This window comes from Falco biarmicus, chromosome 3 (genome assembly GCF_023638135.1).
Source record: "Falco biarmicus isolate bFalBia1 chromosome 3, bFalBia1.pri, whole genome shotgun sequence".
NCBI lineage: Eukaryota > Metazoa > Chordata > Aves > Falconiformes > Falconidae > Falco > Falco biarmicus.
Genome location: NC_079290.1, coordinates 94,647,152 through 94,672,122, shown reverse-complemented (window position 1 = coordinate 94,672,122; position 24,971 = coordinate 94,647,152). Strand labels below are relative to the sequence as shown.

The 24,971-nt window shown below is 39.1% G+C and overlaps 1 protein-coding gene across 1 annotated transcript; it reads left to right on the top strand.

The window, feature by feature from the left end:
• Positions 1-2,181: 2,181 nt before the first annotated feature.
• On the top strand, positions 2,182-18,240 carry EEF1E1 (eukaryotic translation elongation factor 1 epsilon 1). The gene is made up of 4 exons (XM_056332344.1): positions 2,182-2,342; positions 4,089-4,289; positions 10,972-11,067; positions 17,583-18,240. The coding sequence occupies exons 1-4, from the start codon at positions 2,235-2,237 to the stop codon at positions 17,721-17,723; spliced, it is 546 nt and encodes a 181-aa protein (XP_056188319.1). The 5' UTR covers positions 2,182-2,234; the 3' UTR covers positions 17,724-18,240.
• The last annotated feature ends 6,731 nt before the right edge of the window (positions 18,241-24,971 follow it).

Below are 24,971 nucleotides of genomic sequence, written 5' to 3'. Positions count from 1 at the left end.
AGTCTTTAAAACTTTGAGGTGGGAGGAAAGTAAAAAAACCCAACCAAACCTTTAGCTTTTCATCTGGCTGAAAGTGTAACCTTTTTATTGTAACTGACAGATATTTCAGTGCATTGATACTAACATTTCACACTGCTCTCACCTTCTAAGTTCCAAAGCATTTAAAAATTATAAAAATATAAACTGTGAAAAGTGAACTCTTTCAATAACAAAACAATCAAGTCGTTTTTAAAAAAAATGGCAAAACTTTTTTATCAATTTCCCCACTGAAAAATGAAGGCTTTCTGTACAATTTTAGATCATGCATTGATACCACACTGGAACACAGCTGGAACACTAGCATTTCAAAATATTGCTGCAGGAAAGGAGCTGAAGAATTAAAAAAAAACTTTGCAAGCAGCAATTTTCAAGGCAGAACATTTTTTTAAATGAAGTGCTTTGCAGATGTTAATATAAAAGATTGGATAAATTCCTGCAAAGGCTTAAAAATCCACTCACAATTTGAGAATTGCTCCCCACTCAAAAAAAAAGGGTCTGTGGCCAATTTCAGGCTTTCTGCAACAGAAGGTACAAATCTAAATGTCATCTTGTATTAAGATAAAGCCTTTCACTGAAGAACCATTTGTCAGGATCATCTTATTTAAGGCAACTAACGCAGTGATAGCCCTGAATCTGTATTCTGAAACTGTCAGTAGTAGGACAAGACTAGCTCCTTAATTTTTGTAGAAATGCTGGTCTGGTATTTAATAGTCTTCCATCAAGAACTGCACTTTGGTATTCTGCACAAACAAGACTTGCCGGTCTAAAATTGTTTTAATTTCTAACGTTTATGATGAGACACAAGTATGACATCTGCAGCAGGGTATCTTCAAAAAGTGAAGATACCTAGAAAGGTGATTACATCATGTCTTTAACAAATCTCAGACACAGTAACGTGCAATTAGATCAGACTATTTCAAGGTCAGCTCAGATTTTGTGTTTTTTATCTCTTCACTGCTGTCCTTAACATGCTTTTCTTAACCTCTCATCCTCCTCTTCCTTTGATGCCCCCGATGGATGCATTTAGCGGTTTGGTTCTGTGTGATCTTCCTTCCTTCCAGCCACAGTATCTCTAGTTAACTGTAACTTGCTCTGAAACTTCAGCTTCTCTGCTAAATGTGGCCACACTTGGGCAACAAGTGCCACGCCTGCGGGGTGGAGGAGGGCAGGGCCGGTAAAAGGACAGATCAGCAGTGCAAGTCCAGCAGCCAAGGCTCCCGAGAAACCCGGGGGAAGGCGGAGAGCGCCCGCCCAGCTAACCAGAGGGTGCCCCCCGATGCCAGAGGGCATCGCCCCGTGTCACCCTGCGGTTGCATGAAGCGACCCGCGGAGCCCAGCGGCGGCCGCCAGGGGCCGGGCAGACCGGGCCACCGCGGGCGGGGACACGGGGGACAGGTCGTCCCCGCCCGCCTCCAGCGACCGAGCAAGCGCAGGGAAGGCCTCTCCTGCCGTTAACTGCCTCCCAGCGGCTCTCCCCGCTTCCGAGAGGGACGCAGCCCTTATTCCCGTCGGAACGGGAGGCCGCCTCCCCCGCGGCACCAACCGGCTCCGGCAGGGCCGGCCGGCGGGCGCGGTCCGGGCAGCCCCTTGCTCGGGGAAGCCGCGGGGCTGCTCAGGCCCCGCCGCCGGTGGCCGGGCCCTGGAGCGGCGACAGGGCCGCCGCGGGAGCGTTTCCTCCTTTCCCTGCCGGGCTGGGGCCGAGAAGCCGCCCCGTCACCGCCCGCCCCGCCGCCCCGTCACCGCCCGCCCCGCCGCCCCGTCACCGCCCGCCCCGCCGCCCCGTCACCGCCCGCCCCGCCGCCCCGTCACCGCCCGCCCCGCCGCCCCGTCACCGCCCGCCCCGCCGCCCCGCCCCCCGACCGAGCCCCACCCAGGGGCGCGGCCGAGCCCCGTGCCCCGCCCGCTGCGCCCGCATGCGCAAACCACCGTGTGGGCAAGGAGCGTGTGCCCAGGCTGCGCGTGCGCCCTTCCTCACCCGCAACTTTTCTCCCGCCCCCAGGGACTTCAAGGCAAACCCTGGCTCGGCGCATGCGCTGGCTGTGCCGAGCGTCTGATTGGCTGGCCGGCCCCTTCAAGCCAATAGCAGTGACTCTTCCTTTGGCGGTGCAGTCGTTCTGTCTTCCAATGGGATTGGCCGTTGTTGTGAGGTTGCGGCTGTAGCTGCCCTTCCTTTCCCAAGTGATCCTCCGCTGAAGATGGCGGGTGCTGCGCGGCTGGGGCCGGGCGTGGAGGAGTTGACTTTGCTGGAGAAGTTGCTGGGCCTGCCGAAAGGGAACAAGTACGGCGTCCAGGGGGAGCGGAAGGTGAAGGGAGCGAGGGGGGGGGCCGGGAGCGGGCAGCGGCGCGGAGGGACGAGCGGGCGGGTGGGTGTCCACTGGCCCCTTTCCCCGGCGGCTTCTTCCCTCGCCCCTTCCCTTCTTGGCCCGGCGCGGCGATTCCTCCGCCACCGGTGCCACGGTGGCTGGGGCCCCCCGGGCCCCCCGCTCCGGAGCGGGCTTAGTGCTGGCCTCAGCTGCGCATCCCCGCACGCTCAGCGTTTCAGCGCTTCCCCTTGAGTGGGGGTCGTTCCCCCCGCCCCCCCCCCCCCCCCCCCCAACCTTTCCTTCACCGCCCGCCGTAAGTTGTGGCTGTAGGGCCTCGCTACCTGCTCGTAGGTTCTGGAAACATCTTCCCTGTGCCGATGGGAGGGTTGTCGTGTGTCGTTGGGAGGAATATGGGCTTAAAATGTACTTGTTCCTACACTGCGCTTCTCCCTGTGTTTTCCTGGGGCCAGTACAAGTTGTGTCTGTGCTGGGGTAGTTAAATCATGTGAAAAAAAGATTCGATTTTAATATCAGGAGTGCGTCTGTAGTGAACAGTTGTTACTCTTAAGTCTTTTGCTCTTTTAAAGTAGATGTCTTGGCATTTTAAAGTTCGTGTGGAAACACTAAGTTTCGTGGTTTAAGAGGCACTTGATGCATGCAAAATGTAATATGAAGCTGAGAGTGCCACAAACATGTGAGGGCTTTTGCATGGTCCTTTTGGAGGACAACTGAGAAAAGAAGCTATGTAGTCGCCTTAAGTTTTTGTATGGGGCTTTTCTCGACTTTAGTCGTAAACAGTAAAAAAAGTCCCAAATATCAGTATATTCATTCTTTGGTTCCAAAACCTTCCTTTATTATTTAACAACCTAGCTGGTACTTTAATGCTATTACTGTAAAGCATAAGTCTGAAAAATCAAGTAACTAGATTTGTCTAGTTTTTCTGACTGCATCTTCAGTAGAAAAATTTAATAGTAGTCAAAGATTCTTGCTACAATTGCAAAACTAATAGTAAGCTTTCAATTTGTAATTTATGTTAAATCAGAAGATAGAAGGGCTCCCCTGTGTTGTCAGATATTTTTAAAAAAGCATTTTAATCAGTTTCTCTTTATCATTTTATGTCATAAATGACTGAATGGGCTTTAGTCTGTTGAAGTGAGTTTCAATTAATTCACTTTATGACATTTAGTGATTCTTTTTCGTTTCTCATGGTTGAACATGTGCTAATGATACTAACAAAGTCATGGTTAAAGCTAGAGGTGTGTTGTGTTGTCCTCCCCTGTAGTAAATTCTGTCAGAGCATTTTGGAATAGAACAGTAGGTATGAATAAGCATTTCAGTAAGTCTGGCTACTGGTCTGCTCAGAGAGAAATGGGATGCTACTGACTACAACCTTAAGTGAGAGTTCTGAATCTGAGATGGACTTAAAAGTTAGTTAATAAGATTTCTGCTAGTGTTAGAACAAATTATACTATTTCTTATTAATATTGGCAGAATTTGATTAATTGGAGCTAAAGGTACCTTGGTTTCTCCATGTGTGTGTGTTAAATACATTTCTGTAAGAACTGAAAATCAACTAACCCAAAGAATAAAAAGAGAATGTACTTTCTTTTACCATTACTAGCTTGTTAATACTTCTATATTCTGATGTATTGCTTTAAAGATTCTTTTGAGGGGCTATAAAAAAATAGCTAGTCTATAGAGACTGCTTTTTGAATGAGTTTAGTATTACGCTTTTCTTTCTTCCAGGTTCCTGTTCTTCAGACAAACAATGGTCCTGGTCTGACAGGATTAATGACCATAGCTGCCCACCTAGTTAAACAGGCTAAGAAAGACCAACTGCTTGGAGGTACTGCAGAAGAGAAAGCTGTTGTTCAGCAGTGGTTGGAATATAGAGTGACTCGAGTAGATGGAGGCTCTAGTAAAGAAGATACTAGAATAATTCTGAAGGTAAGGAGTACTTCATTACCTTGCCACTTGTTTTGGAGCACATGCAGTGCTAATGTATGTATGAACAACCAATTAATAACACTGAGCAAATGCTGAAGACTTGACAGTATCTTTAAGTACTGGCTTTTATTCTCCTTGCTGCTTTTCACTTTTATTGACAAAAATGCCCCAACAATGTGAAACAGGAGGGAAGACAGCTTAAACTGTAAAATATGTGAAGCAGAGCTCTTACTGCATTACAACCACAAAACACGCAAAACTACCCAGGGTGTTCCGCACAGTTTAGAGATTATTCAACTAGTCTCTTACGAGCCATGATTATAACGTGGAGATTATTCAACTAGTCTCTTACGAGCCATGATTATAACGTGGAGATTATTCAACTAGTCTCTTACGAGCCATGATTATAACGTGGAGATTATTCAACTAGTCTCTTACGAGCCATGATTATAACGTGGAGATTATTCAACTAGTCTCTTACGAGCCATGATTATAACGTGGAGATTATTCAACTAGTCTCTTATGAGCCATGTAGAGACACCAGTTTCTTACCATCTTCATAAACCCTCAGTTATAAACAAGTGGGCGTTGTATTTCAAGATAACACTGCTCTGATTGTTTTAAGAGCTATTCTCATTGGGGTTTTAATTATGAAGTACAGGCCCTACTTGATGTTGTAGTAATTGGTATTGATATCAAAAGGAGTTACTGGACAGAATTGTGTGTGAAAAGTGAAATCGTAAAGGAATCTCTGCAGATCTGCCCTTCATATCGAGCTACTTTGTATGGAGGTTTTGGTCTGCTGTATTAAACTTTAATTGTAGTCTAAAGCTTACTTCCTCTTAAACAGCTGGAAGCAGAAGAGAGAATCTCAAGGGTCACCCTGTTACTTAAGCAGCCACATGGCAGGGGGTAGATGGCAAAACTTACTTTATTTTCCTTCTTGCTACTTGTGACTGGTAATTAGTATATTTGCAGTCTTTTGGGAACAGAGCTTGAAGAGAAAACTTGCTTTGTAATGGTAAATGCTAAGGCCTGTGTTTACTAGGCGTGTATGAAACAGAAGGGTGGTTTAGATGGAAATCACACGATGCTCCAGTGCTATTAGTGAGTCTGGATTTAGAATTAGCTTTGTGAGCTGCAATGTATTGGAAGGTTGACTTGACTTGAGGCTAGCAGAGTCTAAATACTTTTGACTTCTGTTAGATGTGGTGAATCTAAGTCAACTAGAACTATTGCAGGAACTGAAGATAACTGAAGCAGCGTTCAAGAATTAACACGCTGTGTTGCTTAAAATCAAGGAAAATTTTACATCTTAAAATAGTGTGAAGCAAAAGCTTGTTAGTACTCTGTGCTTTTCAAACACAGCTTCCTTGATCTTGAGGACTTGGAGTATCTTGCCCACTTTAACAAAGTTCAACTTGGTGAAAGCCCTAAAGAAGCATTTCTTTCACACCTCTGATTATATAATTATCTTGATTTCATTGTATCTATGGAATATCATTGATTGGTTAAGCACAAGTTTTGTTTACATTGCTTTTTTTGTAACTTCTCTGGTCTTTTCTGTGTGCAAATGGTATCAGACCCTTTACAGTCAGGGTTACTCTGCAGATACCACATGAAAACTATTTACCCCTTGGGTTTTCAGAATATGATTAAAGGAGGCATTGACTAATCAGGGTTCAACTTGAGGTTTAGCTGTACTTTGAACAGGTGGTATGACTAGGTGGCCCTCAGGGGTCTCTCTTGGTTTTTTGTTGTATTTGTTATAATACTTTATGGCAAGTATTAGATAAATGTCAGTCCTTTTTTTATAAAAAATTGTGATGCCTTTTGTTCTCTCAAACTGAGAAGACCATATGAGGAAAAAAACCTAAGTTTTTACCTTTCTTGCCCTTCTATCATATAAAAACCAAAAGCTAATTTTCTGTCTATATATGTAAAATCAAGTTTTCCAAGCAAAGCAAAATTTTCTTACTGAGAAACAGTCGTCACTTGAAGGAGAATCTCTGCCTTTATATTCTAATAGATATTGCTACTTTAAAATTTTGCTGTGGATTTTTTTTTTCTTAGCAGAAGAATTTATTTTGACACAGGGCTGCTGTGGAATTGTTCCAGCACTAATAATTTCATAGTATAGCAATTAAGATTTTTTTTTTAATTTGTTCTCTTGCCACCATGATTAATCAGAAAGAGGCAGCCTACCATTAAAGTATACTATGTCAAAAGGGAGTACGGGTGAAAAAAAGAAAAACGAAAATGGGGAGGGAAGTCTGAAGTTGTAGTTTTACAACATGTCTGGAATACACAATGGCAGTCTTGGGACAGTTGCAGCCTAGAGCCACGATTTATAATAAGCTGTGCCAAAAACAGTTCAGTCACTTCTGCTATAAACTTGAGGCTGCCTCTATTTAACCATTAACTTAGGTGATGTGGTTCTGAAAAATGTCAGTAAATAAGTGGTTTAATGTTTGTTAATTTGAATAGGAAGGTTCTTCTGTTTGCCTTAGGAAAATAGGTTCTCATATTGTTCTTAACTGATGTGTTGACTTAATCTGTTACTTGACATTAAAACAATCATGAAGTAGTTGGACCACCTCAACCAGGGTTTTTTATGTTCATTCAGGGTAAATGCCATACTGTTCAGAAGTGGCCAGTGGAAGTGCTCTTGGATTTTTGTCTGACTTTGATTTGCGCTCCTGTTCTGGACAAAAGTGGGAGCATTACCTCTGGACTGTTCTTCAGCAGATATGTAGGAATGATGATTGTCAAGAGGGATAATAACCTAATATCTGATGCATTACATTACCTTTCCACAGGATGAGAGTGTTTTCCTTTGCTTGCTTTGGTTAGTGATAAATCAAGCTGCAGAGAAAAAAAATATCTGGAAATTACTTGTACTTGAGTACTTGTGCTGGATAACTAGTAGCTTTTCAGCTCTTCTGGGAAGGAATTGAGAACCTTTGTGAAACACCTGTGCCATCGAATGTCTAATTAGATGTTAATGAATTCCTTTTCCAGACCAGGTTTAGCTCATAGTTTGCCAGTTCAAAAAGTTTTTTGCATGAGAATTAAAAATGTGGGCTATGCCCTGACAGTGCAGTTCTGCTTTTCTTGAGTTCTGCAATGTCAGAAGCTTTCCTGAGACATTTGAGAGTGCTCAGCTCTTTGTCTTTGTGTGGTGCCATATAAAGGCATTTAGGGCATAAATGACCTCGAGAATATCGCTGACTGAAAGGGTATGAAAGGATGTAAGGGAAGTACGTACACCAGCAGTGTGTTGTTGTGGTCAAAACACCCAACACAAAACTGGATTATGATTAGATCCATTGTGTAAGCTATTGAGTCATTGTAAGAAGCAACTGTTACTTACCTGAGCTGCTGTTTCAACTTGCAATGACTGGAAGGGATTCAGTCACCTTAACGGATGAATTGGATTACAAACAATTAGGTTGCATACTTAAAAGATAGTAAGTGATACTGTAGGGTAGCCGGAAGTGTGCTGTGGATAGGATGTGTTAAGCTGTCACTCTAGATATGGGCTGTAAATTGGATATTTTGCCATAGAACAAGCAAATGGAAATTCATCAGTTAGTCCATAAATAATGCAACATCTCTTCTTCTCATTACTCTTTCCCGCTCATACCCAAAAGTGGAATTGGAATTGCTGCAGTTGTTCAGCACATATTAGCGCATCAGACTGAAGTTATGCCTTAAATACCTGTCTGAAATTTCAGAAAGGTTTCCCAAAGGATTACAACAATAACTTTATATAGTTGCAAGCAACTTCCAAGACTTATTTCAGTCATTTAATACTGGGTTTGTATATGCATAATCAATTTAAGTAGTGACATGCAGTACATGAAGGACAATGATACAAATGACAGCTAACAGACCTGAATTTCTTGGATGTAATAGAAATTCAAATACAGTTTTGTATTCCAATTTTCATTAATCTCGCCAGGACAGGAACACTATTTTAGTTTAATACTATGGTCACTTAAAGATTGACTTTCAGGAATTTTATCACAGTTGGCTATTAGCCAATAATATAATCATTTATGGGAAGCATAACCCACGAGGCAGGATTAACTAAATGTGCCTAGTGCACAGGAGAAAAAAAAAAATTTCTGTGGTGTTTTGGAATTAGCTTGACATACAGAACGAAATCAGATTATCTGTCTGTTTTATGGAAGGAAAGTACATGTTCAAAAACAATTGTAAACTAATGCTAATTTATCCAAGACTAAACCATTTTTGTCAAATTCCATTTGCTCAGTTAGCTGACTTCATAAAACTTGATGAACCAGAATAAATAATTATTCATGCTGTAATGGCTTACCCTGCCTTTAAAGTTTTAGGATTTTTTTATTGATGAATATTTTGAGTATACATGCACAGTATAAAACTTGGGAATTAGCATGCCATAACTTCTTTGATGCAGAAATCCAAAATTTTGAGCAGGGAAATAACTGTGTTAATTTTACCTTGAGACATAATGAGCTTTCTAATTTACAAAATCCTGATTCCATAGCCTAGATAAAGAAGAAAAGGGGTGAGAGAGGGGGGTAATATAATTTCAGTGGTGTTACTTCTCATTATAATACATGTTGAATTTCTGGTTAATCAAAACTAAAAATACTGGTCAGAGAACCTGTGTCAGAATAGTTGAGTTTGATTTTTTTTTTAGTAGACAAATCTTCCTGCAAGCTTTTTCTTAACATTGCATTTGCCTTTGTGTTGTGTGTTTGAAATTCTGCAGAACTGTAGTTACATGTTTAAAGTAATTTGAGCGCTAACTAACATGACCAAAGCAGTAAACCAGTCTAAAGAAAAGAAGCTACATAGCCAGGGGCAGATGACCTTACAGAATTTTAACTATGCAGGGGTTAATATTTTTCCCTGATTTGCTCTAATAAAAGAAATCAAAGTAGACATGAGGATGTTTAAATATTACAGAAGGACCAGAGTCCTGTCATGAAGAAGTTATCAAAGAGATAGTAAGGTGGCATAATGGAGTCAAACTTGTCAAATGCAAATGCAAGGTCAGATGTTTTAAAGTCTCAGCATTTTAGTTTTCTGTTTTGGGTTTTTTTACATATGCTCTGTAGGATATCTCCATGTTGGTAAAATTATGGAACCACAAAACCTACAATATGCTTAAGGCTAAATGTAATTTTTAGATTGTTTGCTAATTATTAGCCCTCTTCTCCTTGCCCTAGACTGCTTCTTAAAATGAAAGGTTGTCTTAAAATGGAACATGCTGTAATCTATACTGAAAAACTATTTCAGGGAAATTTGAAATGTTAGTTATGTTTAAGCTTTTTCATTCTCTTTCTGGGACAGGGAGAGTGGGTGCCTTCAGGAAAAAGGTGTGCATTTACTACAAGTTTTTTCAGCCAGCAGAGGAATAATAACAAGGAGAGTTTCCAAATCCAGGGAAAAGCTAGGAAACTTTTCCTACATTTCTGAAAATAATACTATAAAACTAAGGCTTGCTTATGCTAGCATCAGGATTAAAGTAGATAATTTCATTTGCTGTTACATTTATTTCTTTGAGGGAAATGGGGCAGAAGGATGCGTAAACAGGGTGAGAGGTAGGTAAGATGTGGAGAAAAGGAAGAAGAGGTAAAGAGGTAGAGCCGCTGTGTGATGCCTGTGATCTCAGAAGTGATACACATGAGTGATGGTGAGAATGTTGGCATCCTGTTTTCTGGCAGAGAATGACTGCCTACAAAAAGCCATGAAAAACTCTTCCAGTAATACAGATTTGAAATATTTATTCACTGAATCTAAATGAAAACTTCTACTATCCACCCGTATAGCTTCTGATACGGAATTGTTGAGAGAGGGATGATCTTAAAATGCTGAAGCAGTGCTCTCGTCATATGTATTTAGATAGCAACTGAATTGACAGTATCTGTTATTAAGAATTGCTAGCAGTGATTTCAACATTAATAAAAGCAGTTGTAAAATGATACCAGCTGATGGGTATTAAGTTTCTGGCACTGAGCTTGAAACACGTTGTTTGTCTCCCACCCCAATATCCCTTTGTGTTTCCCTGGTTCTCTCACATTGCAGTTCCAGAACTTTGCTGAACTGAAAGTTTCCAGAACTTTTGCATTGAGTGAGTCCTGGAGGGGAGGAGAAGCTGCTGCTGAAAGAGCAAAATGCTCTCCTTTGATCATAGGACTATATTTTCCACTTACCAAATGTTAAATGTGTAACAGCAGTGCTTCTGAGTCATATGCACTAATGACAAAAGATGCACAACTCCTGCATTTTAGAATTCCAGTAATCTGAAGTCAGGAAAAGACAGATTTGCAAGTATTTCTGTGGAGTTAGCTTAATATGTAAAATAAATCTCAGTTGTATTTACAAAAACTTGAGTGATGTAAGTGGGGGAATTATGAAAAATTATGCATTTGTTTGGAGACCAACATTTAAATTCTATTGAATTTTTGCTGTCAAAGAATTATGATACTTCAGTTATCTTGACACTTTTTTTGGATTCTTTTCTTTTAATGTCTTTCTCCTTTGTTCAGTTGTGAAAAATTAAAGCGGGCATTTATATTATATGCATGGTCTTCAGAGGTAGTTTTCTATTACTTTTAACAATTGCCTTAATATTTTGTCTTACAAAGTCAGTACTACAGCAGTATAATGACTTTTTCCTTTTTAGGATCTTAATTTACACCTTGAAGATAAAGTCTACCTTGCAGGAAACATTTTTACCTTAGCAGACATTTTGATGTACTATGGACTGCATCATGTCATGGTAAGTGTTATTTGCATTATTTTTATAAATACAGATATCATAATTGTTTACCTAAAGGGCAGTTTATTGTTGAAGTTGACTTGCTGAATTGATCAGTGACAATTACTGGACAGAAATTGAGAGGTTTCTTACAAGAACTTAAAAACAAGATTTTGTGTTCATTTTTTTTACTCTTTTTAATATTTAGCTATGAATCTGTCAAAGTAAGTGTATTGTCTGTAGTGTCCAGAGTGCTTTACTTTCCTCTTATGTAATGTAACAAGGGCAATAGCTATCCCTGTGTTTCTGGGTATGAGGAGTCAATCTGTTAAAGGCTGAAACATGACTGGCTTACAGAACTACATGGGGAAATAGATGAATCAAACTGCAAGGATGTGTCGGAACTGGAAGTACTAACCATGTTAGTATTGGAGAAATACTGCTGGTGCAATGAAAAATGTACATAAATTAAGCTCTTGAAGGATGAATGCCTGTAAAAGTGTGAGCCATAACAAAATGTCTCTTGTGTTTCAAGACTTAATGTTAAGACTTGATAATATACAGTATATGAAAATGGCATGGGGAGTTGGTGTGTAGGAGGAAAAAAAAACAACAAGAAAAAACCCAAACCTCCAAGATTTTGTACAGAATTGAGATGTTGAGATTCTTTGTAGTCAATTCAGGGTTTACTATGAAGTGCTTATAAATCGTTGCACCTCAATTCTGAACCCCAAGTGGTAGTTTAAAGATGAAGCAGTAGAAGTTACTTGTATTTTGGTGGCCGGAATGTGATTGTAAATGAGCTATCCTTCTCTGCAGTGGGTGCTCCTGGAAAAAAAACAAAGGACTTGCACAAAAAGGTCTGCTAAATTCTTGGGAAAAGATAAAAGCAGTCAGTTTCACATTAGGAAAGGGGGGGAGATAATCAGAAAAAGATGCCTCTGGCAAACATGAATTTAACCAACTGGGTGAATGGTTACTTAGTACATTTAAAAGAAGGTCTCTGGGAGAAGTGTGCAAGAATGCTATGCTTCAGAACAGAGGCTGGGGCAGGGAAGGGGGGGAGATAAAATAATGAAATACTATCGGAAATGAGGAAGAACTTATATGGATCTTCACTGTCCAGGAGTAAAAGTTCAAATGAGAGTGTGTCAAGCAGAGGAGAGGGAAGGGAAGCTTCATTTCTGAAGGTTTTTGAAAACATGTTGGAGTGAGTCACTTAGAATTAATTCTGTTAAATCTTATTTGCCTTGTAAAACACCTTTAGTAGGAAAGGTGTGTTGACTAGAGTGTCAGAATGGGTTGCCTTTCACATATCATATGTAGACATAGAAAAACATTTAAGTAATTTCTAAATATATGACTGTATATGCTGTAAGAGTACGAGTTCAAAGGAGACTTTTTTTTAAAAAAAAAAAGACTTAGGCAGGGGAAAATAAAGCATATTTTAAATTTAGTTTGCTCTGGAGTAGACCACCTAATCAAGAAGAAAAGATACAAGTTATTGCTTTGGGAAATGGAACAGATGGTAAAAACAAATGACTTGGTGCTCCTGGGTGCCTGTAACCATCCAGACACTACTTGGGACAAGTTTATATTACAGCATCTGTTTCTGGAATGTTTGATTTCATGGAAGATAATTTTCTGAATCAGAAGGGTATATATAATGGGGTGGCTATCCTAAACAAAGAGGAAAATCTAGAGGCTACTAGCTAGGAATAGCATGTATTCTGAAGCTTTCAGAATTGGTTAATATTAGTACTTAACTATAGGGGTAAGATCTTGAACCGTAGAATTCTGTGATATTTTTTTTATTTTTTTTTTTATTCCCACCCCCTGCCCTGTAATGAGAAGCAAGTATGCCCAGAGCTGCTTCTCCACCCTAAGCTTTAGTGTGGTAGGAAACTGCTGTATCTCTTGATGTGATGAGGTCCAGGGAAGCAGTTGGTCATATTTACCACTGTTTCAGCTAAGCCTTTTAGAAAATATCAATACATGTTTCCTATAGTCCTTCAAGAGAGGAGGTGGTAATGGGAGGCATGGGGGTGGTGGTGGAGATCCGCAGTTCTTGCTGTCCATCAAGCTGTCTAGAAAATTGATATGAAAACGTTACTGATAATGACCTTCAGGATTAATCTGCTTTCATAGACTTGACAACTACATTCTAACAGACATTGGTAATAAGATACTGTAAATATTACCGACATGCCATGATCATCCCAAACGAGTCAAGTATTATTAAAACTTTAAAAATCTTCTGCTGCACACTTCATTGGAAGGGTTTTCAAGACCACCCAATCCTTTTGGACCCAACCCAATTGTATTGTCTTTAGACACTTTTACTTAAATACGTATGTGGATAAATACGTATGTGGATAAATACGATGAACAATGAAGTTTTACTGGGTTAAAGCATAGATTGCAGAGAAAACATGAATTCGGAAGCATTGCTTGAGGATAGCTCATGCAATCTGTAAGCATTACATTCCCCCTGTGGTAATGAGCTTGCTTTCATATTTTTTTTTATTTATTTATTTAAAGTAAAAAAAAATCCCTATTTTTTTATTAAGTATTTTCAAACACCCTGAGTCCAGTTCTCTTTAAGAGAAATCGTCAGTACAAAGATCGATCTGGGTTTAGACTTGAAAAATTTGTCAGAACAAAAGTAGGTCTCCAATCTTTGTTTGACTTGAAAATTTCTTTAATAAGGTCTAGAAAATAACTGCTGGGTGAAATCTCTATCTGCAAATTGAAGAAGCCCCAGTCAAAATTCTCAGGTCATGTCAAGTATAAAACAAAGTAAGTTTGCTCTTATCTTGTCAGAGCTACCGATACTGAATAATAATTAGACTGCAATAGTTTATTTTCCAGTTAATTTTTTCCATAATGAGCATTGATGAATTTTTGTTAATATTGATATGGTGCTTACCTTAGTACTGGGATAACAGTCTTTCCTTCTAAAGAATGCTAGAAATGGTATTTTATACTGTTTTTTCTAATTCAGTTTAAGAAAAGATTTAATTTTAAGCATGTTACTTTAACAGCATAAAATTAGTCAAAACTGTGTGAAAGTTCATTATTTTGTTAAATACACCATTCAGCTGTTTTTGTGTTTTCCCTTTCCCTCATATCTAAAGGCTAAATTTAAAAAGTGAGTTATCTTATCCTTTCCTTGATGCCGAAGAACTTTAGGTGCAGGCAGGTTTTTAGACTTCCCATGCACATGCAGGGTGTGGGAATGGGAATTTATGCCTGCATCCACAGCACTACTGAAAGCAAATATAATTAAAGCTTGTGTATTTATAGCCCTTCTAGAAACTCTTCTGGTTGCATTGTATGGTGACCACCCTGGTTACCCTTTGTGAGTTTTATGGTGAAGAATAAGACTTCTTTTTTTTTTTGAAAAAAAAAAAAAGCCTGTCAAATTGAGTGCCTGCTTCTTTGCTATTAAAATAATTGCTTTAATAGCAAATAATTATTGTAACAGCAGAACAGCAGCCTTTCTTAACTTGGGGGAATTATCTAATTTAATGAGAGAGAACAGAAAATACCCATCTAACAAAATGTTGTAAAAAATGCCATGGAAGTGATCTCTAAACAATTAACCTAAGAGTTATGTTACAAGTGAAAAGTAGAGCATGCCACAAAGTGCTTTTTAATGTATTTCACTGATAGGGTACATTATGTAAATAAGTAGAAGTATCTTGTGTGTTATGCCTAGAGTACAAAAAGGGGGTTGTTATTAGAGTAGCTGTCTGGTTTTGCCCTTCAGATATTTTTTCACTGCTCTGACAGAATGGAGAACTAGTTTTCCAGACTTTATTTTTTATTTACATCAAAGAAATGTGAAGATTGAGATTTCTCAGTATAAAATTATGGGAAGAAGATACTGTATCTGCTGCGAAATCTGAAGTTTAGTTCAGCATTTTCATAAGAAATTGCTTATCCATTAAAGACTTTGAAAAAGGGTATTGTAATTATAACTTTATGTACAACACTCAAGGAACTTGAGTGTTTGGTATTTTTTAGTACCTGCATACGCTTACTTTTCTTTGAGTAATTTTAGATAGCCTTAGAGTACACATGTTCTTTTCATGCTCTGTGTTGCTTTGTAAATGGTTCTACATCTTCATACCAAGCACCAGCTTCCAATTACCACTAATTACAACAAACTGTAGGTGATCAAAAGCATTTTTCCCTAAATGACGCTGCATGGATTTCTTTTGTCCTGAGTATACTGTACTTGGAGAAGCTCAGGTAATTTGTGAAGCACTCAGTGTTACCTTTTAATAACTTCCACCTTGTAGTGCCTTTAAAAATTCTGGAGTTTTTCCCTTTACCAGTGTTGTTCTCTTCCTCTTGACTAATGCTGATTAGCTCTTAGGTTTCTAGCTCAGCAAAATTAGTAAGTGGCTGTGTTTTAATTGATCTGTCTGTGCACTTCTTTCAGACTATGCAGCTGTAGGAATAGTTTGTTTCCATGCCAGCAGCAGGAGAAGCAGATACTCATGTACTACCTGAACTGGGGTTCAGAATTGAAATTGTTGCTGTGGAAGTATGTTGACAGTGCTATGTTTGTATTCTGGTGAGTGAGTCCTGTAGGAAGAAGAGCTACTTGGGTTTAGGAGCAGCTGTGAGATCTCTGGTTTTTGCTTGTTGCCACAGTTTGAATGTTCCTCTTAACAGAGCTTTAATGCTCTGTGGTGTTGGTTTAGAATACCTTTCTGCAACTTCCTGAAATTCTTCTTCCTTGGTATTTTTCCAGTGGTTCCTCTTGTAGCATATATATCCTTACCTTCTTTTCTACCTCTACATGTTTAAAGCTTTCCAGTTCTAAGCCAAGAGCTGGGCTGTGTGAGAGGACAGTAAGGAGAAGCAGCAGACATTATAGGTGGCCCTTAAAATATAAAGGGCTGGTGTGTCAGGAGGTAAAGTTTAATACAAAACTTAGTTTTAAACACCAGCTTTTCACTCGTACAGCTGAGTAAATGAGTATGTATAGCTGCTTTTGCGATTTAAAGTTTGTTGGAACATACTTGTTTCCAGCTGTCCTGTGCCCAAGATGAAAGTTGCAGGGAACCTGCATTATCCATGAAATCTGGCATTTGCAGAACAAGGCATAAGGCATATGCCATCTGTTTAGCTTTTGAGGAGGGGATTAACCTTGATTAGCTTTAGAAGTCTAAACATGAAAAATATTAGGCATGTCTGTCTAGTGATGTCTGTTAAAGCTATCCTCTACAGGTGTGCCCTTTTTCATTGACTGCAAGTGTTGTCAAGGTTGACTAAGTGAAGCTTGATGTCTGCCTTAGCTAACTGAAAATGAAGTGTTGCGAATCCCGCACTGAATGGTTTAGGTATGGGTGAGGTAAGTTAGGGTAGTTGATGTGAAAATCATGTTTTGTTTCAGATACAGTTTTTATAGTCTCTTTTGAGGACTACCCCATTTGAAATTCAGTTGTAGTAGGTTAATGCGAGGAAACAGCTTATCAGTTTCGAAATAATTTAACTTCATTACAGGGGAATGAGGAGACCTGAAATTGCTATTTAAGGAACAGTAATACAGGATGGGAATAGTTTTTCTACAGCTGGCTTGAAAGACTCTGAACTAATAAAAGATTTTGCTGCAAATTTGGGGATGTTGCCGACTTGAACTTAGACGACTTTGAAAGGTAATAGTTAAGATCTGTAATTGTAGATGACTTTACCTGAGCCAGTCCTCTGATAAAAGTAAAGGTAGGCTTGAAGCACTTCATTAATCTTAGCCCCGATTCCTGTGGCAAGGAGCTGTTGCAATGGTTACGTGATAGTTGGAGGCTTCTTCCTGACTGATCTTACAGCTTTTTGATGTGGGTTAAAATAAGCAAGTGAATGTGCTGTTGACTTGAGAACTCTGGTAAACAGCAGAGCCTCAAACTGTAGGACTAAGTGATGGTACTTTGTGAAGTCTGGACAGGTTTCCAGTTTGTTTTGCTGTAACTTGACTGATGCCATTGCTATCTTAATGTGAGCTAGCCTGTCTGAACAGTTAAGTGTTAAGCTATGCTGTTGCTCAGTAACTATTGTATGACTCTTGCTCAAATTTTTCTATCCAGTCTGAAAAAAACCTTACTCCTATACTTACAGTACACTTGAAGTACAAAGTAGTTGCTTTTCCTGTAAGGCAAGACCGCCTGCTAGATTAATGTGAAAGACTTATGCATGTTGTGGGACTAACTCTTCCGTGCACCCCTCAATACTTAACCCCATGAACAGATGCATTGAAGTCAAGCAAGCTAAGGCCCTGTTTCCCTCTCTTGTATCACACAAGTGTACATTCCACACTCCAGGTCTGTTCATTTGAGTAAATTAAAAGTAAATGTATAGTTGGGGCTGTGAATTTTAATATGTGAAATTAAGAGAGAATACTGCTGGCCTGTTTGTGAGTTGAAATCAGCTGTAAAAACTATCCACTTTTATTTTGCCTTACCACTTGTTAATACATTGATAATGCACTGCCTTTTCTTACTGGTGCCTTGTATTTCTTCCCAATGCAGGTGGACCTCACAGTGCAAGAAAAGGAGAAGTACCTTAATGTGTCTCGTTGGTTCAATCACATTCAACATTATCCAGGTGTCCGACAACATCTGTCTAATGTCGTCTTTATCAAGAACAGATTATACACTAATGCTCATTAAGGAAAATCTTAATGTCGGGTTGGAAGGGTGTCAGGGAGTTTAGAAGTTATACTGTCCAAAACCACTAACTTGAAAATAATGGTTTGTAACCTTCTGTATGTGAACCAAAACTGTTGATCCCTCAGATAATAGAATTGCATTGAATTGGTATTGTTCGTTCAAGAAGTTGAACTTAACTAAATAATTGTATCATGTATCTGATTAAATGCAGCAATGGTAGAAAGATGGGAATTGAGTTTTAATTCACTATATTTTAAAAATGAAAAGTTATTTCAATTAAATATTCAAGTGTAATTATAGGAAAGATTTACTTATTTTCCTTCAATTATTCACTCCTGCTATTTATTGAATTTTTATCTATGTCCCGCTTTCTCTCCATTTTATTTTCCATGGATGTTTACACTAGTTTTGTAAGAGTTAAGAGCTATATTGTGTGCCAAGGATGTGAAAAAGGGAACATGCAAATGTTACAAAGTATTTATGTGACTGAATAAATTATTTTGAAATGTAGTCTTAATTTGGCTGTGGAACTTTCTAGTTTTTCTTCACTAAAGAAAATGAACATTTTTAAAGGTTAGTTCACTTGCTACTTCATTTTTAGTTATATGGACTTTTAATTCTAGAAGTTTCTTTCAAACTGGGTAATAATGCTAGTGTTTTTCAAGATTTTGCATATCTCTCCTTTCAGACAGTATTCACACAACTCCCAAATGCAAGCTTTGAGATCCTAAAAAAAAAAAAAAAGCTGAGCCACCCCCCCAAAAAAAAAAAACCCAAACAAAAACTGGCGGAAAATAACTCGGATTAAAATAACAATGAGCTAGTTGGCAAGCAAAACAAAAGCATGTTTTAGTTTGTTTTTAAAACCAAAGACACTTGGATGGGTCGTTTCACTGTAGAATGTGGTCCCTCCATTCTTCTCTTGAGCAAATTTAAAAGCCCTAACATAATGCCCTAAGGATGTATCTGAATTGGGTAATTACCTTCTGCACAATTCAGTTAACCTTTGTTTCAAAATAACTGGAATTACAAAAATATTTTTGATACTTTAATTGATAAACTTTTGTTGCTTTCTACAACAGCGTTCAGCAAGCGACTTCATTTGTACATTTTTTTGTCCTAACTTGTGTGCTGCTTATCTACCATAGGTAGATATTTTCAGCAGCTGTTTGAATGTTACAAGGCCTTAAGAAAAAAAATAAGGATAATGAAATAATTAAAATATATCCTAACACATAAATGGATAGAAGAATATGGCATGAGTAAGCTTAACTTGGATAATTCCAGGCTCTTTAATAGGTGTTTTCTGTATATACATAATTTCTCAGAGGGTTTGCAGGCACACAGTGTTACTTTTAGGAATGTCTTCTATTGCTAAAAATGAAAGATTTTTTGTTTTGAAAAAGTTCTTGTTTTCCAGGGGTCTTAATTCTTGGCTTCTACCATTTCTCCTGTGACATTACTCTTGCTCCTTGCTATTCAGAAGTAAGCCTTTGTAATGAGTATCTCACTGAAATCTTGAGATCTGTTCAAGAATGGTGGAGTAGGCTTTAGTGCAAATGTACATTGTAAACTTCTTTATATTTGATTACCTGAGGGCTTCAGGTTTTTACTGTCAGTACTTGCACTCTCAATTCCTGATTTATTCAAACATTTGTTACCTAGTAATACACATATAAGTTTGCTTTTTTCCCCCACTTATGGCTGGGAGCAAGTGATGATGAGACTTAGAAAAATACCTGCACTTCTACTAATTCTGCTATAACGAACCATTTTCTGTTTCTGAAGGGGAGCGTGAGCGGGAATCATCAGTGCATTTGGTCAGGGTTTGGGGAAGTTTCACATTAGTCTTGCAGATTTTGTTTATATATATGCTATTGCAATGAGAATGATACAAACTTTGTAAAGCGTACGTGCAAGCCTTCTTCCAAGGGAACAGCAGATGACGTTACAGCTAAGAACACTCAAAGGGAACCAGAGCTAAAAATATTGCTGAAAACAATACTGTTATCTTTTCAGACAAGTTTTGAAGGGATGATGCTAAAAAGTGTCTTTCTTTTTTTTCCCAAACAGCCGCTGTTTCTAAGTGTTGGGATTTCTCAAGGTGGCTACATGCTACTGCTGCAGTATCCCCTAGCCTCTTGTGCCAGTTTTATTTTCTCTGGTGTAGAACAGAAGTATTACTTGCTGCTGAAATGCTAAAAAAAAAAAAAATCAGCTGACAGCTGAAATGTTTAGAAAAGGATTAGTAAAATTTAACTCTATACTATCTAAAAGGCAGTTGGTCATTATCATATACAACTTTGAGCATTTCAGTTTTTTCTCCCCTGTATGGAGAAACTTAAGGGGGTAGAGGGTTAAAAAGCAAAGAAGGATGAATTGAGACACTGCCTTTAGAGACAGGACTGGGAAAACCAGATGGTATCGATTTCCTCCCCTATCCCCCTTTCTGTCTAATGTCTTTTGATCATCAAGGACAATTAAATCTGTTAAAAAAAAAAATCTAAAAAAACCCCATAAAAATGTAGCTTGGTCTATCTGAGATTGTACGAGGTACATTTTTTTACGATGATACTTCATATTATTTACAGATGAGATGTACGTGAGCTCTCGAGTTAACATTGATTGTCTGTATAGAGTGCATGGGTAAATGTTCTGCTGTTCTTAACGCTACTGCCACTTGTCTTTCTGTAATATTTTATTATATTTTCACTGAACATCAGTAAAAGTGACTTTTCTCCCTTGCAACCCCCTTCTTCCTTCTTAAAATCTCAGTTGCTGAAGGGCACAGTAAATACTGTGATGTTGTTTTACTTTTGTTGCTTCACAGTTTGATGATGATGATGACCACCGTGATGTGTGGAATTTATTTTCACAGCATTTCATGAATGGTGACACACTCATTTGTTAATGTATCTCATTGCAGTATTATTTTGCATAATTGTTCTATCTAATTTATTCAAGGGGCCTGACATGTTATGGTCTTTTAAGTATGTGCCTCTAGGACTTGAGGTTGTTGCCATATGGTGAGATAGTGCTACATGACAACCTTTCAGCAACTGAAGAATTCAACAGTGAAATAAATATGATAATTTTAAGTGTTCAGTGAAATGTTACACTTACCACTTAGATTTGTCTTTTTCCCCTTGATGCTGAGATGACCAGTGCTTGCAGAGAAGCCAGGTTGAAACTGATGTTCAACTGTTGCATTGGGTATGTCGGAAATGTGCTGATTATTTTTAGTAGTCTTTTCATATGTGACTTAATTTTCAAATGAGAGTTCAGTTTGACTTCGGAAGTCTCTAGGGGCACTGAGACAACTGGGCAACAGCAATTTATAGAAAAAATCTACGTTTGATATAGGATTAGAGAAGAGTGAGTAGGAATGAGAAATTTGAGCTGTGTTACACTGAAGAAGAAAAAACAGTTCCAGTTTAGACCTAGGTACAAAGAAAATCTGACCATTTTGATGGAACTGAAATGTAAGCTTTTCAGCAGCAAAACTGTATAATTTTTTTAATGATACCTTAAATTTATAACATGTTTTTTTGTCGAATTCTTTTTGTATCGTCAGTGATTCACCTACTAGGTTGGCATCCCAGTTTTCCACACAGAAAACAAGTTAGGAAATATCAGTTCTGGTTAACAGTTGACACAGTCCCATCAAGCACCTTGTGTTTGTTACCTTTCTTCACTGCCACACTGTGCTTGCTTTCAAGGTTTGCAACTATTGAATTGCCAGAGATTGTTTGGGCAGGATGTGTAACATTTGGACAGTGAAGTCTCCTGGGTAGCATCTTAACTGCTTGCCTGTAAGAGGGTCTGTTTTCACATCCTTTTCATCATTTTTTTTTATCTTCTAATCCTTCTTTATAGCTACCCCACGCTCTTAAGTATTTTTAGACTAAAGCAGCCTTTCTCCCAGGAATTTCTTGCTACTATCTGAATCTTTTGAAAAACACAGGCCTGGAGAGGGACTTAATTTTTGTAAGGTACTTCTTGAACTGCCCAATAGGTGTCCTAGCTTAGTGGAGTATCTTGATTAACTAATTCTTCAACTTTTGCTTTCTTTCTCTCACACAAACGTACACACGTTTATTTAAATGATAATTATAGCTGATGGAAGAATAATTTAGACTTCAGCGTGGGTGTGTATCCTGAGTTATTATCAAGCAGCTGAGACTAAGGTTTAAGATGGACATGAGTACTTTGCAATTGAAGACATCTTATATTATCTAAAATATATGAAGATATGATTTAGAAGTGTTAACATGGTTTTGGCCATGAAATAAAATACATACAAGTAACGTGACCTATGAAGAGAGCTGTAGGACTTGGGCATCTATTCTTCTCTTGATTAAAAAGCAAGAGATGATCAAAACTCTGCTCCTCAGTGCTGTGGGTTTGGAACAGATGAGGATAAAGTACCTAAAAAGAGATTAGCTGAAAGAGGTGAAAATAAAGGAATAGATACAACTAAAATCATTATCAAGAAATCCAGCATAAGCTCTTCAATTCAGAAGTCTGGTTTGTATTCTTTCTGGTCTGCTAGCATCTTCTGTTTGCATCTCTGCAGGTGATGTATGGTTTGTCTGCTCCGTGAATCCTGAAGTTGGGAATGGAGACGTTATTGTGATTTTTCTCCCAAGTAGATTTGCCTTGGTATGGCCATAAATTGATTTTATAGTTCTATGTGTATACAGAACCTAGTATGTGATTATTTTTTTGTACCTCTTGTTTTTGTTTTTTTTTTGCTAGGAAGAGGGATCTGTAGGCCTATTTGAGGTTTTTTTCCTTTTAATTTTCAATTTTATCACTTCTTTCAGTCTTTGGTGTGTTTCACAGTCTTTAACTTCAAAGTATAATTGCAATGATGCAGCTGCTTAATGGATTAATACATCTAATATTTTCCCCTAAGAGCAGTATTTCTTCTTTGCATCTATAATTGAATCGTGCTGCTGCTGTCCCTGACGGAAATTCCAAGTTTCATATTCACCGTACACCTGAGCACATGCTTACTCACTTGGTAATACGAAGTTTTGTTCTGGATTTATTGAAGTTGAATTGTATTTCACACATCTTTTTTGTGCTTGAATTTTATTGCAAAAGACATTTGAGGGGAGATGCCGTCGTGCGCCTCTGCTGTGCTGGGCTTTCGGATTCAGGCAGTGTCTTTGTATCCCACTGCTGCGTGTCTCAAATACTAGATTTGTAGTACTTCAGAGCCCAGCTCCAGGGCGATATATAAAGATATCACAGATCTGTTGGGGGGTGGGGGGGGTGGGGGGTGCTGTAGCAAGGGTTACTTGTTGCTGTTCCGTGCATGTTCCTGCAGGCGTGGCCTTTATTTTCCATGCTGGTAGTGACTACAGCCACTGTGGCTGCTGCAGAGCGCCGTGCATCCCACCTCTTGGTCTGCTGGCAGGCACGAGGTGAGTAATTTTTCATTGTTGCTGCATCTGAAGGATTCCCCTTTCCCCATGCTACCTTGGCCCCTTCAGGAAGATTTTCATCTATTAAACTTCCCCTTCTCTGTTGGAAGAACTAAATCTCTTTCAGTATTTCCAGGCTGGTGATCTAATTTGACAGCTCGTCAGTGATGTCTGTTCCACTTCAGAGAGGCAGGTAGCCTCGGGCTAGCCAGCTGCATTGTGGATTCTGCAGATTTGGCTTGCTGTTCCTGCTGGGTGTCATCTGTCTTCTTAGTCTTGCGGTGGATAATTTTTGTCCTCCCTAGCATCATCTGCCTGAGCAGTTTCTGCCTGGCAGGCCTGTCCGTCCAGGTTGAGCATCAACTACAGTAGCCGCACGACTAATCTGAAAAGGCACTCCTCCAAAGAGCGCAGCCCCAGGCCTGCTTTGGCCAGCATCGGCATCGCGGCCCACAAACTTCCAGCCATCATGATCGTGGTCTCGGTCTCCCATCACGGGTGCAGCCCATGGACTTATTCTGCTGGCGCAAAGTATGTCCCCCGCCTCGCCCTCTTAAGGGCCGTCGCTCCGATTCCTCCCGTCTCGGCAGACGTCTGCCTCAACAGGTTTGGGTTTCCCTGCCTGTTGCCAGCATTTGACTCGGACACTGCCACTTGGATGAAACAGTCCTTTAGTGGATTATCATTGCTAGACAGCCTGTGGGGGAAATGACAGGACAAGGCACGTTCATCTGAAGATTTTGCAATTCAGAGTGCTGCTAATGCTAATGGGAAGTGGCAGGGTGATCCCTAAAAGAGAAAGCGGGTTCCGTTGCACGGCAAAAGTGACAGAGGTTGTTTCGCCTCTCTTCCAAAAAAATACATGATGACTACATATGTTGATTTTCATGCTCCAAGCCATAGCTATTTCCATATTTTTGTGACTTGATGACTACTGCCTACAAACTGGCAGGTTAGGGGCTCCACAAGTATTGTCTTTTTATAGCCATCACCTCTTTAAGTCCTCCTTAATTTTTTTAAATATGTTTGGAGAATAAGCTTGATGGGGCAGAGAGAGTAAGGGGGAGAACCAGGCATAAATGTAGAAAATAAACAATTTTAAAAAACAAACAAAAAACCTGTATTCAAACAAAGAGGGGAGATGGTTTCAGGATAGTAGTCCTAGAAACCGATGCACTTACCTGTCGGAATTTGCCCTTGTTGCAGGCCCTTAATTCCAAATCTGACATTATTCATGATGTAAAAAAATCTTTCCTAGAAATGCAGTAGTTACAAACCCCCTTAACTACAGGATTTCTTCCTTAGCAAATAAAAAGATAGCTGGAGCGTAGGGCTTAGAGAAATAACTTTTCTCAGAGAAAGACTAGGAAAGGATGGCAGCTAGACCAGAAAGGGATAAAATTAACATTTGAATAATTCTACTCCTAATTATTAGTGACCATCAAGTTAGCTGGACTGTCCTACAGACATTATTAATGGATGAGCACTAGCTAGTTTACTGGTGATTGTTAACCCCTTACATGCTTTGGATCAAAGTAGAAAAATATAAATACTACTCCATAGGTTGCAAGAGGTGGTTACTTTTTTTTGGAGGGGGGAGGTGGGAGAAGATACGTGAAAGGGAATGGTATTTTTTAATAACTGTTCTTTTCTCTGCTAATGGCCTATTTAATGTAGTATTGGCAGACTATGTAGCAATGAAGGAGTGAAAAACATATTTTTACTGAATTTAATAATAATGTTAATTGAAGTATTGAACACTTCCCAATGAAAGATTCATTTTATTAAGCAGATCCTAATCATATTTTGACTGATT